This window comes from Ischnura elegans, chromosome 12 (assembly GCF_921293095.1).
Source record: "Ischnura elegans chromosome 12, ioIscEleg1.1, whole genome shotgun sequence".
Taxonomy (NCBI): Eukaryota; Metazoa; Arthropoda; class Insecta; order Odonata; family Coenagrionidae; genus Ischnura; species Ischnura elegans.
The window spans coordinates 5,573,847-5,588,510 of NC_060257.1; the positions used below are offsets into that span (position 1 = coordinate 5,573,847).

The following is a 14,664-nucleotide window of genomic DNA, read 5'->3' on the forward strand; positions in this document are numbered from 1 at the left end:
TTGACTGGAATTTTCTGTGGTGTCAGCTTACATAGAGAAGCAATGTGCCTTTTTTGGCTAGCTGCTGAGTCTAATTGACCTTATGTTTGTATTCCTGTAACCACCAATTGTAGGTTGAATTTCATGCACACAATTTCATGAGTACACAATTTTCTTATTCATCTTGGCCAGTAATTGTGAATTCAAATTTCTCTTGCACTGTCACACTTTTAAAGCATCCATTTCCTTTCCGGAAGTGTGAGATTTTTGTAGTACCTGGTATTCAAAAATTTAGTTTCATTTCTTTTTATCCACATTGGATGCCTGTCCTGGAAAGAAAAGTTAATTTCTTCACTTTTTAAATTGCTGAATGTTGCATATATCAATGCTATTAATAGCAATATCTGGCTGTGACATAACCTTGTTCCTGAGTGCCAACATGGCATTATTTACATCTAAGAAATGGTGGTACATAATATGATTTTCTCTCATACCATTCTGAAATTTTTTTCTGATATTATTTGTTTATTTTATTACAAATCTGCAAGTTTAAAATAAAAGTGTTACAATTTTAATCACCTGAAAATCTTATAAAATATTCTCACCTAATTTATGAGAAAAAAATCAGTACTACTGCTCTTATTTTCCGTTGACATCATTCAATTGTGTTTATTCATTGCAGTTCATATTTTTATTGTCATAGATTAATTGGGAAGTTATTCCAAGCTGCTCTTCAGCAAATTGTCCTCATTATGTTCCGATACTTATTGGATTTGACGTATTAAATACAGTGAAACCTCGATATAACGACACCCCACGGTGCACTAATAAACCCTCGCTATAACGAATTGTCGCTTTACCGGAGGTGGAGCAAATAATAGCCAATATATCTGTTGCGAACAGATATACAGGAACAGGAGTGGTGCGGCGACAGATAAACATCTATCCGATAAACGTAATCATAAATCCAGACAAAAGGCGATGTTTTTTTGCATCACTAAATTCCCTTACTCAAATAACGACTAACTATTCAAACAATTTATAAGCGCCGCACTGAATAAAAATCATGCAAAGCATTGTTTCGTCAATCATTATATTTATCGAACGACAGTTTACCACATAAATTTGATACTGAGCACTCCATTAACTTCATTTCTAACAGATCGCTAGCAATTACAGAGGTTAAGGAGTATTGATGAAAGTCTTCCGGCGGTGAAACCCTCGCTATGGCGAAAGCCAACACCGAAAGGGTCTTGTAAAAACGAATTTTTTAACACGCTCATTATAGGGTCAATTGACGGTGCATTGGCTATATCTCGTAATAGCGGGAGTGTCGCTATAGCCCGTACTCGCTTTAACGAGGTTCCACTGTATGCAATTTATTTTATCTTGTGCATTGCTTGAAATTTTCTTTCCCTCTTAGTTTTCCATCAAGTATTTCTCATATTTCCAACTTTCCTCACTGCATATATTATATATTTGATTTTTAATAATAATAATTTATGGGAGTTAAAAATATCGGATTATGCACAGAATTTGAAAAATTAGAGCTTATGGGCAGATAAAAATCAGTACCAGGTAATATTTATATAGAAAAGTGTTTACTATCAGAAAAATATTAAAAATGAATTATGTTGGAAAATACTTCATTAATCTTTAAAACAGTCATTGCCAACCTTTTATTAATCTAAAAGTAGAGAAAATTAAAAAAAAATATTGATAATTACCTTTTATATAACTTTCAGTATAATTGTATGTCATCTATCATTTTGATGATATTTTAATGTATTATATCTTCTGTTACTATGAATGTGCTCTCATCTCTTATAAGCTTTGTTTTTTGCTTTCTTTTCAGAGCAATGTGAATCATGCCTTAGGTACTTTGACACATCTAGACCTGAAGAGAAGCCCACCATATTTTTCCATGATGGTGGATACCACTGTTGTTGTCGAGCGTGTCTAAATATTTTCATTTTGACAAGGAGGAGTATAGTGCAGTGCAATTGGTGTCGTGTGAGTTATTGCTCCTATTGCTTGCCATTCTATTTTTTAAATATAATTTCAGGGTAAAATCTGATGCTTTCCCGGCGACTATGTTCAAAAAAGGCTATTCGGGCTTCCAGCCGGGTGGTCTCCCTCCATTCTGCCACCACCACTGTGGAGGGAGACCACCTGTGGAGAGCTGGAAGCCTGAATAGCCTTTTTTGAGTAATTTCAGGGTGTTTAGGAAAGCACCAGCACACCCATGTCTCGTATAGCGCAATTTCGATTAGCGCAATTTCGATATAGCGCAAATTCGTTCCTCGGGGAAACATTGCAACGCAGTGTAGCCTAATCACATATCTTAAACGCTCTCGTGATAAAACGTGAACTTGCGCTAAGTACACACGAAATTTCTATCAATTTACGCATATTAATATTATTTCTTGCCACAAATCTTCTTTTTTGTTCATATATTAATCGAAATTCATTGCTGTGCAATTGCCAAAAGTATTACTCGTCATTGGGTCCAGATAGCCGGCCTACCGAAGTAATTTATCTCGTCTCCTAAACAGAATGATAATAAATAATTTAGATCGTTAATTAAGCGTGGGGCTAGTGGAAATGAGTTTTTTTTCAGCAATACGATTTGAGACGTATTTTTGCCGTCGTAGGTTACCGGGCGATTGACTTCCAGGTAGAGTGTCTACGCTAAAGCCTTCAAGGTCATCGGTATTCACGGGGGAGAAATGGAGCGGTGGCCGAGTTGCGCATGAATAGCATCGACACATAAAAGGGTCCGCTATAGAGTCTCAAACACAATGGCTTCGTTCCCTCCCCGCAGTCTTAGGCCTTCTGCGTCTCAGGAATACAGTTCAGCAGAAGAAGGTGATTTAGATAGAGCCATACAGAGTAAAAACCAAGAAAATATGGCAAAAAATAGGAATGCGTGTAGAAAAATCAAGAATTTATCAAGAAAAACCATTAACCTAGAAGAGGACTTGAGAGAGGTCAATTGCTTTGAAAATGGAGAGCGTCAAAGCGATATTGCGCAGAAGTTTAAACTCACGATGCCTTATTCTGAATAAAGACGAAGCTAAAATATCAGTGACCTCAGCCGCACTAACTTCAACCAAGCGGTCTACACATACGGAAAGTTCATGGTGAATCAGTACAAAAAGACGAGAGTGGTAATCGCTCCGAGACATTTAGTGAAAGCTCTGGTTGGTTCCAGAATTTAAACGGCAAGCAGGTATTTTCAGTGCGGCGATATCAGGTGAATCTGCAAGTGTTGATAGCGCAGCCACCACAACATTTTCTAATGAACTCCAAGCTGTTATTGAAAGTGGCTCCTTTCCCCCTCAACTAGTTTTTATTGTTGACGAGACGATATTGTTTTGGAAAAGAATGCATTCTCGTTCATTCATTTTCAGGGAAGGAAAACCTGGGTCAGGTTTCAAGGCATTTAAAGACTGTTTCACGTAGCTGCTAATGACTCGGAGGACTTCAAATTAAAATGATTTATCATTCATAAACTCCGCTGGCTATGAAATGGCATTTAAAGTAGCATTTTCCTGTCATTTCGATGAGCGACAAAAGGGCCTGGGTGACACAATAGTTGTTTTTAGACTAGTTTGAAAAATCGTCAACTGCCGGCAACGCATTACGATCCCCTGAGATAGCAGATGTTAGCCCACCCGCACGACAGGATGGAATTTCGAAAGCACGTAAGAATTTTTTTTAACGTGAATAAAAGTCTTTGAATGCGTGAATACTATCTTTAAAGATGTTTTAAACTATAAATATTTATAGAAATAACTTTTTCTAAGGCTTTTTATGGGAATATAGATGTTTTAGAAGAAATTCAATACCCAAGATCTATGCTACCAGGAACGCATCCCTATCTTCCCTATGTTAAAACGCTCTCGTATAACGCAAATTCGTATAGCGCAAAGACCCCAAGGAACGCATCCCTTGCGCTATACGAGACATGGGTGTATTGTAGTTAACTTGATTTTAAATCCACTTGAATACGAAGGACAAGATCTCATGTGAAAATATATGAACTATTAATGTGAACTGCTTTTGGGAGCAGCTGTGTATTGCTCTTTGTCACGCGAGCTTTTGCAGCCATTGCAGGTCGAATCATTAGGCCATGAATAAAAAATTGGAAAATGGTTGTCAATTAAAGTAAAACCTCTATTTAGTGAACCTCTTCACATCGTAAAGCTCCATACTTCATACCACCTCGATGGTCCCGTCAGATTTGCATGAAAATTTATAGGCAAACCTCTTTTAGTGGACCTCTTTATCTCGTAAAACCTCCACTTATCATACCAAGGAGATACCCCCGAGACAGCCTAACTACCTCCGCAAATTGTACTGAGACAACTAGAGACCATGAATGCAGCCGCGATTACATACATGGAATGACATTTTCAGTTTCATTTTAGCTAATTTTTTTTCTTATACACCTTTAATATGCTGCCATTTTCACGTTAATCATTAGTTGTGGCCATTATCCATATGAGAGCATACCTAACAGTAAATAAGAAAAAAAGATATCCGACTATCCTAAACATTTTAAGTGACTGTTGAATTGAAAGAGATCACATCATTTTCTCTCAAATCATGGTAAAAATCATGCGATAGCACTTGCTTTCTGTTATAATTAAATAAAAAAAATGGTGCCTATCACTGAAACCTCTATATAGTGAATCTCCTTACATCAAATTGCCCAAATTTTGGTCCCCTCCATTACAATGTAAAGAGGTTTTACTGTGATATACTCGTCAACCCTCCTCATTCCACAGGCATGTAGTTACTTGGAGATGAATATGTATATTAATAGGCAGCTGCTCTCGAAAGCCGTTGGCTCCAATGAATCTCACTGTAAAAGCCTTAGTTTCAAATTTATGATCTCCTTTCAATGTGGGATGCATCTGGTGGTCATTGCTGGCATAAAAAATATGAGGATATAATTCCAATAGAATCCATGGCACCGAAGTCGTTGACATGGCGATGACCTCTAGGTGTCCCCTCTGTTGGTGGTAGTGTGTAAATTTTAACTTGAGATCTATGCCCTTCTTAATGAAATGAATGCGGGACTCTAGTTAACTTTATTTCTTGCACTTTTGAAAGTGCCCTTTGGCTAGATGACTTAATAATCATGTCCAAATCGCATTCTTTGCGGAGCTAACATTCTTGAGCCTTGGCTGTGAGAAGGTTCATTAGTTTGCAAATGCAGCCAAAGCCTGTCAGAGTGTCAAAGTTAGCATTAGCATTTAGCCTTCAGCCTAGGCAAATTGCCGCTGTTGAAGCAAGCTTGAAGATTACTAGAATTCTTGGGTTGTGTGGAACTTTGAATGAAATACGTAATAATACTATGTAAGAAACCTCTCTCATTAAGAAGGGAGTTTGTTCCTTTGGTGTCTAATTGTTATGATGTTTACTTACAGGTGAAAAAGTACGATTTTGATATGATCAAAAGGATATCTTCGTCTGGGCAGGTTCTCATGATGTGCTCACTGAACTGTTTAAGCCTCTACCATGTGTCCATTAGTGCTGTTTCACTACGGAGGTGAGTGCAGATTCTCTCTTTCATCTCTTTAAATTGCTTCAAATTAGCCCCGTGTCCTGTTGGTACTTCACTGGCTAAAGTTTCACTCTGTGGTGATAAGTAGTAATAATTAACTTTCAGAGAATGTTGTTTATTTTAATATTGCTGCACTTTGCCATTAACCCATTGATGCCCAGCTCTTTTTTCTTTTCGAAAATACTTTTTAAGTGATTTTCCTTCATTAACACCCAGCCTAAGTTATTGGAAAAATAATGAAAAAATTCTAATGACATTACTTACATAAATATAGGGTGGGTCATCAATGACCCATTGGTAGAGGTCCGTGAAAGTGGTTTTATTTTTTGCTAAAATTCGTTTTAAAACCATATGATTTCGGTGTTATAGAAAATCTTGGCGGTGTTATTATAATGCTACAATTTTCCCACGTTTATAGGCATTTTATTATTTTATGGTACACATTTCATGAATACTTATACTTTTATTAAGCATTTTACATAACATTTTAACACAATTTCGATTGTACAAAATTTCTGATAAAACTAAATGAAAGAAATGGTTTAACTTATATTGATTCAAGGTATATGAATGGTTCAACTATGTAGTCTTGGTGAATACGATCAGCAAACAGCAAATTCCCACTACCTCATGTGTGTATACTTCGAGAGCCATTCCAGAATTTTTGGAGTCAAGTTTCTTAAATAAATCCTTTAAAAATGCCTCTGTAGTAGCAACAACAAGCTCCTCCTTGCCTTCTTTGACTGATTGACTGTGTGTTCAAATGATAGCTGTCGTTTTGCGAGTCCCCTTTCTTTCCCATGTTTATGTGTATCGCTACTGATGTGCTTTAACAAAGTGTCACATCTTTCAAATTAAAATATTTTATCGCAAATTTTGCACAGTCATACTTTGTCTCTTTACTTACTGCTCGGCATTGACACGTACCGGGCGCATGAGGTTGTATTTCCGCTCTTCAGCGGCCGCGTTAAATTTTTTTCCGCACATTTTTCATTTATAATATCTAATTCTGCAGGTGAGAAAGCGCCTCATTTCTAAACATTTCAGGATTGATACATGGGAATCGAAGAGAGAGGCTGTGATAAATTTAACGGCAAATTCTGGCGGAGAAATCACTACAGTGCACGGTATTACGCCGATGCCTTCTGCGCAAGACTAAACGACCCAATTGACCTTGGAATCGTAATGAGATAGAGCAAATGAACTTCGGCTGCGTTAAAAAATGAAGGCTCGGGCTTTAATAGATTATGACTCATTGGATGTGATTTTTTTCGCTAATCCACCTAAAATCGCAAAAAACGCAAAATTTCGTTTTTATTCACCGATTTCGCGTTATTTCGTGTTATTTCGCGATATCCCGTCTCGCGAAATTCACGGACATCTACCCATTGGGCACAACCCCCATGACTATGTGTCTACGAAGTATCGAGAGTTTTTTCCAAGCCTTTCAATTTACTTAACTTTTATATTGGTTTTCACCTACAGTTCTACCTATTGATTTAGTTGAATTAATTACATTGTAAATATTTTAACTTTAAAAAAAAAATAATTGTTTAAATAATACGTGGCTGATAACGAAAGGCTTAACTATGATATATTTAGAGAAAAGATTTTATTCATGAACATTTTGGTCGCAACAATAGCATTCTAAATTAAACAAATAATTAATATCAATTGATATTTCTTTCATTTTTCCTGCAAGAAGTGTTACTTCTTTTGTCATAGCAAATAATTAGCAAGAGTTAAATAAACCCATTACTAGATCCACCATCTAAGATGTATGGACTGCAAATCAGGGAAGAGTCTGGGAATTTGAAAATGGAAAGTTGTTATGAATGCACTGTGTTAATCGTGGGAAATTTGAATGCTTGGGCCAAGATAATCAGTGAATAATTAGAATCTTAAAATACTGCCTATCACACCAGAAATTGTCTCTAATTAGTGAGCATAATAGTAAGAAAGTTGGAAAAAAATTTATCTCCTTTCTTTATTTTCGTATGAAATTAGACTTAAAAAACTCTTTGTACACTTTACTGGAAGAAGTTAGTTCAGTATAACTAAAATTATTAATTTATTGAAGACAATTTTCTGGAAAAATTTACAGTGTTACTGATATAATTTGAAGCTTTTCTAAATGAAGCCTTTCTATTATGGAAATTAAAAGTAGTACACTTTGTGCACTCTCTCTTTTCAGGCTCATTATTTATGTTTAATGATGCAACCCATGTTTCTTTAACTGGTTATATGCTTTTTATGTAAATTCTCAGTTAAAATTAATTAATTTTTAGCTTTTATGACGATGGGAAATTAAATGAAATACATGATAATCATAAGCATTAGAGTAAATTTGTGAAGTTAGAATTAAACAAACTGTCTTTCCTCAGGGTCAAGTGTGATTATTGCAAAGAACTCTCTCAGGCCCAGTATCATCTCACCATGTCTGATGCCACCGTCAGGAATTTCTGTTCCTATGAATGTGTAATGACATTTCAATCGCAGTATTCAAAATCCCCGCTCACTTTGCCAGAGGAGGATATGACCTACTCGCCAACTAATTCGACCACAGGTTAGTCATTGTGCAGGAAAGTCTTTTAAATGCACGATTTAGAATTTTTCTTCAATTTTTTTATCATTCTCCAAGGGGGATCCCCTTTTCCGTGGGTTCATTTGTAGGTGCATGTTGCATATTTGTTTATTGAACTCCGACTGGAATTAAGCAATCGTGTGTCCATCTCTATTTTATGGTCTACTGATGTCAAATTCTATTGTTAACTTCAGAAGCATTTTTCGTATCCTACGACGAAAGCTGATAAATTTTATTTATGCTCATAATCAAGGAGCTTGTGTGATGTTGTTGTTTCTGTTTCCTGCAGTGTGATTGAAGTCCCTTTGGTAATGATCCATGGTGACATCAGGGCAATCAGGGGCTTAGGGAAGGGGGGTGGGTCCTTCCCCCCCAAAATGAGGAAAATATATTGCATTCAAGCTGTCAACCACCCACCTCTTACAGCCTTCATAGTTGTTTCTTTTCATCTACTATTACTATTGTATCTTATTTATTGAAAAAAGTATCTGATATCAGGAACATATGTATAATTTTTGCCATGAACCCAATCAGTTTGCCTGATTTACATTAAAAATTTAAAAAGGTTGACAATTTCTCCCTTTTGCCATGATTAGGTAAACAAAAACTCATTCACTCATCTTTCCCACTGAAATTCCCATTTAAACTTGTCATTCAATTGGGCGTGGGTCGACGACTTCTGATTGAAATAAAACTCTGTATCTGAGTTCATAAGACTGAGAGGACAAAATGAAGGGAAGTTGAGAGAAAGAATTTTTTTGCAAAAAAAAAAAATGCTCAAATATGGGCACTCTATGGCAGGGGTCGGCAACCAACAGCATGTGGCTCTTTTGTTGTCAAATTGCAGTCTTCCAGTTCCAAAAAAGAATAGTTACATTATTTTATTTTCAAAACTAAAAAAAATATTGCTAACAGGATAAAAACCATTAATGTTGGAAGGAGAGAGGATGAAGCAACTCTTAAAAAATACACTGTTAGTAGTCAAATTAAAGCACCGTCAAAATGTTGCTGCACAGCAGGCTGCATTACTTTTGGCTCTCCTTGCCTGAAAAGGTTGCCAACCTCTGCCCTAGGGTAAATATGAAAAGCTAATTGGAAAGTATAAAGTTGTTTCATTTATCATGTTTAATGTTCTAAATTTCCACAAGGTATTGCCTTCATTGGTTAATTTAATTAGTTTAGTTGTTTTTATTAGTTTATGCATGTTTTATCTGTGGCTGAAATGGCTTGGATGAGTACATATTTTGCAACGTTGATGGGAGACACATGATTCTTCATTCTTGTCCATCTTGCATTCCAGGATCAACTCAAACTCCACCTCGAAAGGCACCGTTAACTGTAAAAAGTGGTGAGATAAAAAATTCAAATATGTCTTCTTCACACTGTTACTTCTCTTTTGTTCATTTGTCAGTGGTACCTTCAATTTCAATCACTTGGGAGGTTCCATCTAGTTTCTAAGTAAATGTCATTTTCTAGGGATGTGCGAGTAGTACTTTTTGACCTCGAGTCGAGTTGAAAACTACTCGTGAGTATCGAGTTGAGTATGGCAATTCCTAAAATAGGCAATACAGCAATGCATGCTCCAGCATATTCTCACTTTTTTCAATCCACTTGCAAATTTTCCTTTTTGAATGCTTAGCTTGATTTTAAAAGGGAAAAGATAACGAGGAACATTGATGGTAATAGGGTAGTTTCCAACTAGAATGTAGAAGTAATTTTGTCAAAAACTACTTTTAAGTCAAATTTACTTTTTGAGTTATTATCAAATGAATGGTGATATTGAGGTCATGTGGTGTTGGCACCGAGAAAATGGTGCTATGGTTTGCTCAAAGAGCTGGAGAAAGCATTTGCTTTCGATGACGAGCGCATCTTGGCATCGGATTTTCGTAATTTTAGCACTACTTGTTAGAGGAGCAATATAATTATTTTGAAAGCTTAACAATGTTAAAACATTCATAGTACACATGAATAAATCATATTTAATGAAACATGATGCCTTGGAAGGATTAAAATGACTTTATTCAAGTAGCGATAGCTGTGTTCTCCATGTTTAATAATCACATTCTATTTCACGGCTCCACGTTGATTACAAAATACCATTTCACTACCTACCATTGAAAAGAGAACCACAGAAGGAAGAAGTAGAGAATGGGAGCACGATATTCGGAAAAGCAATCGCAGTGGAAGGGGCTGATGTCAGTGAAGGAGAATTGGCTGGAAAATTTTCTTTGTACACAAATTTTTCTCTATAGGGTGTAAAATTGTGCCATTGCAAATATTCCAGCTTAAAGTCTTTTTGGCATGCGCGCTGGACTTGCGTGAGGAAGTGTCTTTGGTGATTGCGTATTTGCTTAAATTGAATTAGGCCAGCAAACGCTTGGCAAACTGACAGTTTCAATTCCCCCGATTTTTAATGTCTGTTTCAGTTGAAAACTAGGTTGGTGAAATACGTTTCTGTGGAACTTTACGTTGTGATTTTATTTAAGTTAGGAAAAACCACAACGTTGCTTTTTCTCCATAATTTTCAAGACTAGAGAATAGTCTTGAAAACTAGGTAAAAAACTAGGTCTAGAAAACAAAGTAAAAATTTTCAAGCTCGCGAAAACGCGACGGCTGAGTATGAATGCTGGGAAAAGCCCGTGTGACGTGTGGCTGCTGCTGTGTGAGGCCACCTGGGTGCGAGGCTATGAATGCCACTACGGTGCGGGCTGCTTGCTGCCGAGCATGGCGGTAGCGTAGAGTACCTTGCTAGCAACCCTTGGCTTAAATAAGGATTATATTAATACCCTATCAAACAAAGGAAACTTTCTGACCATAGGCAAATTTAATAAGTGATTATTATGATAAGTTTCCCTGAGCTCTGTGCCTCATGCATGCATTGGTAATCTCAGACGATGTAAAACTCCTATCTACTCGTATAGCATCTAGGTCCAAGTGACGTCACATGGAGTGGCATCGCATGGGCGCCAATCTGGCCTTTTTCAAATGAGGTTAAAATTGACCATTAGCATTTGTCTAAAGTGGGATTTCTAAAACCAAACCATTTGTACATCATAAATACACTAACTGTGGGTAACGAATCACAATTATTGCATTTCGTTTTCTTTGATGAAGGAAACTACCCTATTCAGTGCACATGATTTTATTTCTTTATATCGTCATGTGGTTCTGGAACGTGAAGCCTAGAATTGTGTTTTATGAATTAATTTAATGCCTTTTGTATTTACACTTGTGTGCAGGGCCAGTTCCAGGTCCTGGAGTGGAGTCGCCGAATCATCCTCCCCCTGTTCCCATCATTTCTTCTGTTCAATCTCTAGCCTCGGACAGAAATGCCGGTGGAGATGTAAGTAAATCATCATCAATAGCAATATCATAAAGTTATTTTATTTTATTTTATTTTATTCTCAAACCACCGGATACAGCTCATATTGGCCATTTTACACCGGGGTATTCAACAAATGTAACAAGTAAACGTACACAAACAACCATGCCCTGGACCGGGGAAACCTACCCAGGCGGGACTCGAACCCGCGACCTCTTGTTTGGCAGGCGAGAACGTTACCCCGCCGCCACCGAGGCCGGCAAATATCAGAACTCCTACTCCTCAATATCAGAACTATGGTTTAGTATGTGATACTAGGCAGTAAGAAATAGGTTTTTCTTAAATGGTCTTATTTTCGGGAGCTCCCATACTTGTATGATAGTTTTCTTTGTTCATTAGTGATATATCAGAGTGCTCAGCACTATCGAAAATCATAGAGAATTCAAATTTCACTGAAAATATGAGTTAAGCATCAAATTGACTGGAATTTTCTGTGGTGTCAACTTATAAAATAGCAATATACAGTAAACTCTTGATTTTACGAAGTCAGTGGGACCGGAAAATTGGCACTTCGTAAAATCGAGTTTCGTAAATTCAAACCTTTTTCATAAGTCACGAAAAAAATGTTCGCTTTTGTTTCTTCCGCCGTTTTTTGTCTTTAGTGGTCTTATTTAAATGTTTTCGGTGGTTATTCTCGGTATAATTCATACAAAAGGCTTTTTGCTATCGATTTATGATGTGAAAAATCGTTAAATAATTATACCACCATAAAATTCCCATTTCTTGTTCATACTTCAACATCAACGATCGCTAAAGAAATTCCCGACCAGTTTAGAAAACGTAATCAAGTAATGAATTGCAATGTTTATTATAAGAATTTACAGTAATAAATTTGTGGTTAGGAGCCAATAGCTACTATTAAGTATGCAAAAGATAGATATTTGTTTCTGACACCCACGGAATTTTAGCGGCAGCCGGCCTAACCGCCATTTATGTCGCCCTCTATCGCACAGTGACGAGAAAAAAAGAAAAACAAGGGTCTTAGCCCGTTTCCAAAATAACCTTCGTAAGTTAATATTTCGAGTTACTTCGTATTTTCAGCAGAATGTGCTCTATTTTCACTGAGATTCAATTACGATCATAAATAACGTAGGATGTGATTATCTTCTGGCGAATATTTGAAGTAAATTCTGTTTGAGTTCTCCGTCCGACTACTGTGTTCCATCATCTTCGCAGACGTCGCCATAAAAGACTTAATTCTTCATCAGGACTGTATTCTTCATACCGGGTGTGAGGTGACCTGTTCATATAGTATGTTTCTCTCCTTTTATGCCGACAGGAGCAAGGTTCCAACCGGAAAACGACAGGAGAAACATCTTACAGTATCGGAGAAATATAGATAGAAACGTTATTATCCACATTGATTGTTTTCCTACAAGAGACATTTTATCATTTCTCAACGTGGTTAAGTATTGGTTCGCTAGCGTGAATTCCCAAAAAATGACACGCAAAAACCTGTACCGTCACCTCATTTAGTTTTCGTGTTCCTTTCTCCGCCGTATTGAAAGTTAGGCAAAGGATAATTGACATAGAGAAAAGATTTTCTTAGTTTTAGCACTAAAAAATAGTGGCGCCATAATCGTAAATAAATATAGTGTGGAAAGAGCAAAGAAATTAATTTCAATCGAAAAGTCAGCTGAGAAGAAGAGAGACAATTATAAGCGCGGCACCATTTTCCCGATAGTGGAAGTTACTTCTTCCGCCTCTCTCCGGTTAATAACTCCCCCCCGTTGCAGGTAAAGATGAACCATGCCCTTCTCCACAATCGGGGAACGTTCCCAGTGGGTGGGGTGAATAAGAGTGGGATGGGGATTGCCTGAGGGAAGAAGTGTGGTCATCACAAGGACTGGTGAAGGGGGCAGGACAAAGAAGGGTGGGGAAATGGCCTTCGGCTCTGCCTCAGTCTACTTTTGGGGGCCGTATGTATTTTTTTGCGACGCACTCAAGCTCAGTCACCTTAGGGAGGGAGTGAATGGGAAATGCTGGGGAAGGAGGGGTTTGGGATGCGTAAGGTGGGTGTCAGCAAGATCAGTCAAAGGCGGCAGGAGGGAAGGGACAAAGGCTTTTGAAAGACAGAACCCCAGCATGGGAGAACGGGGAAGCGCGTGAGAAGAAAGTTCATGGTTAGACTTGGAAGTGCGTCTTCATTACGAGAAGCCTGAAATTTAAATTGGCGGTAAATAGAGCCCAATACTTAAGATATTTAAGTTGTTCATTCACAAAGGCCAATGTATACACGAAAAGATATTATGGCGCGGATTGCATTAATCAACGTCCATTTCGGGATGTTATTAATTTCTGTTCCCATTTATAAAAGTAGCAAATAGATTTGAAAGAATGATAATCATGAATAAAAATATCTAAATCGATATCCAAACGCACATGAGCAAAATAGATGAATTTATACATACCGATCCATCGCAAGTAATACCGCCCAAGCTTCTTCCGGTACAGGACTTTAAAATCTTGGATAATGCCTTGGTCCAAGGGCTGGGACTTGCTAGTCGAGTTCGGGGGTAAAAAGAGGACTCGAACATTAGCCAATTTTAGATCTTCCATGTATTTATGAACGGTGGCATTATCCATTATTAAAACAATTTTGCTGTTCTCTCCAGCAATTTTTCTCTGTAGACGTATAACCTTTTGCTGGAAAATTTCTCGGGTCATCCAGCTGTTTTTATTTGCATGGTAAAAAACGGGGAGGGCTTCCAATTTTACATGTTTTAAGCACCGTGGCCTTTCAAATTTCCCAATGACATCGGGCTTATTTTGTCCGTGCCCGTTTGGTTGACGCACAGCCCCACAGTAACACGCACTTTACTCTTTTTCCCCCCATGGCACCTTTGCCCTTTGAAACCCAGGGTTGCGTCAGGTAATGCATTAAAAAATAGCCCAGTTTCAGGGGCCAGCGAGGGTGAGCTCGTCAAGGAAAGGGTCCCGGATTAGGGACCCTTCGAAGTGCTTCGGCGAAAAGTAGTCAAGTAGTCTTCGTTGTACGTTCACAGCAGAGCAAAGGGTTAATTAGGGGTGTACGAAATACTCCGCGCGACCTTCCTGGCATGTTAAACTACGAATTATTGTCGATGCTATGTTTACGAACAGGCACGTAAATAGTGGTATAATGTCAGCCGCGATATTTTAACT

The 14,664-nt window shown here is 37.6% G+C and overlaps 1 protein-coding gene across 1 annotated transcript in view; it reads left to right on the top strand.

The window, feature by feature from the left end:
* LOC124169718 (zinc finger MYM-type protein 3) overlaps positions 1–14,664 on the top strand; it is an 82,753-nt gene that overhangs the window by 41,180 nt on the left and 26,909 nt on the right. The window contains exons 6-10 of the mRNA XM_046548405.1: positions 1,835–1,992; positions 5,418–5,539; positions 7,939–8,120; positions 9,439–9,486; positions 11,378–11,481. Coding sequence (XP_046404361.1) covers positions 1,835–1,992; positions 5,418–5,539; positions 7,939–8,120; positions 9,439–9,486; positions 11,378–11,481 — 614 coding nt within the window. The remainder of the gene's footprint in view (positions 1–1,834; positions 1,993–5,417; positions 5,540–7,938; positions 8,121–9,438; positions 9,487–11,377; positions 11,482–14,664) is intronic.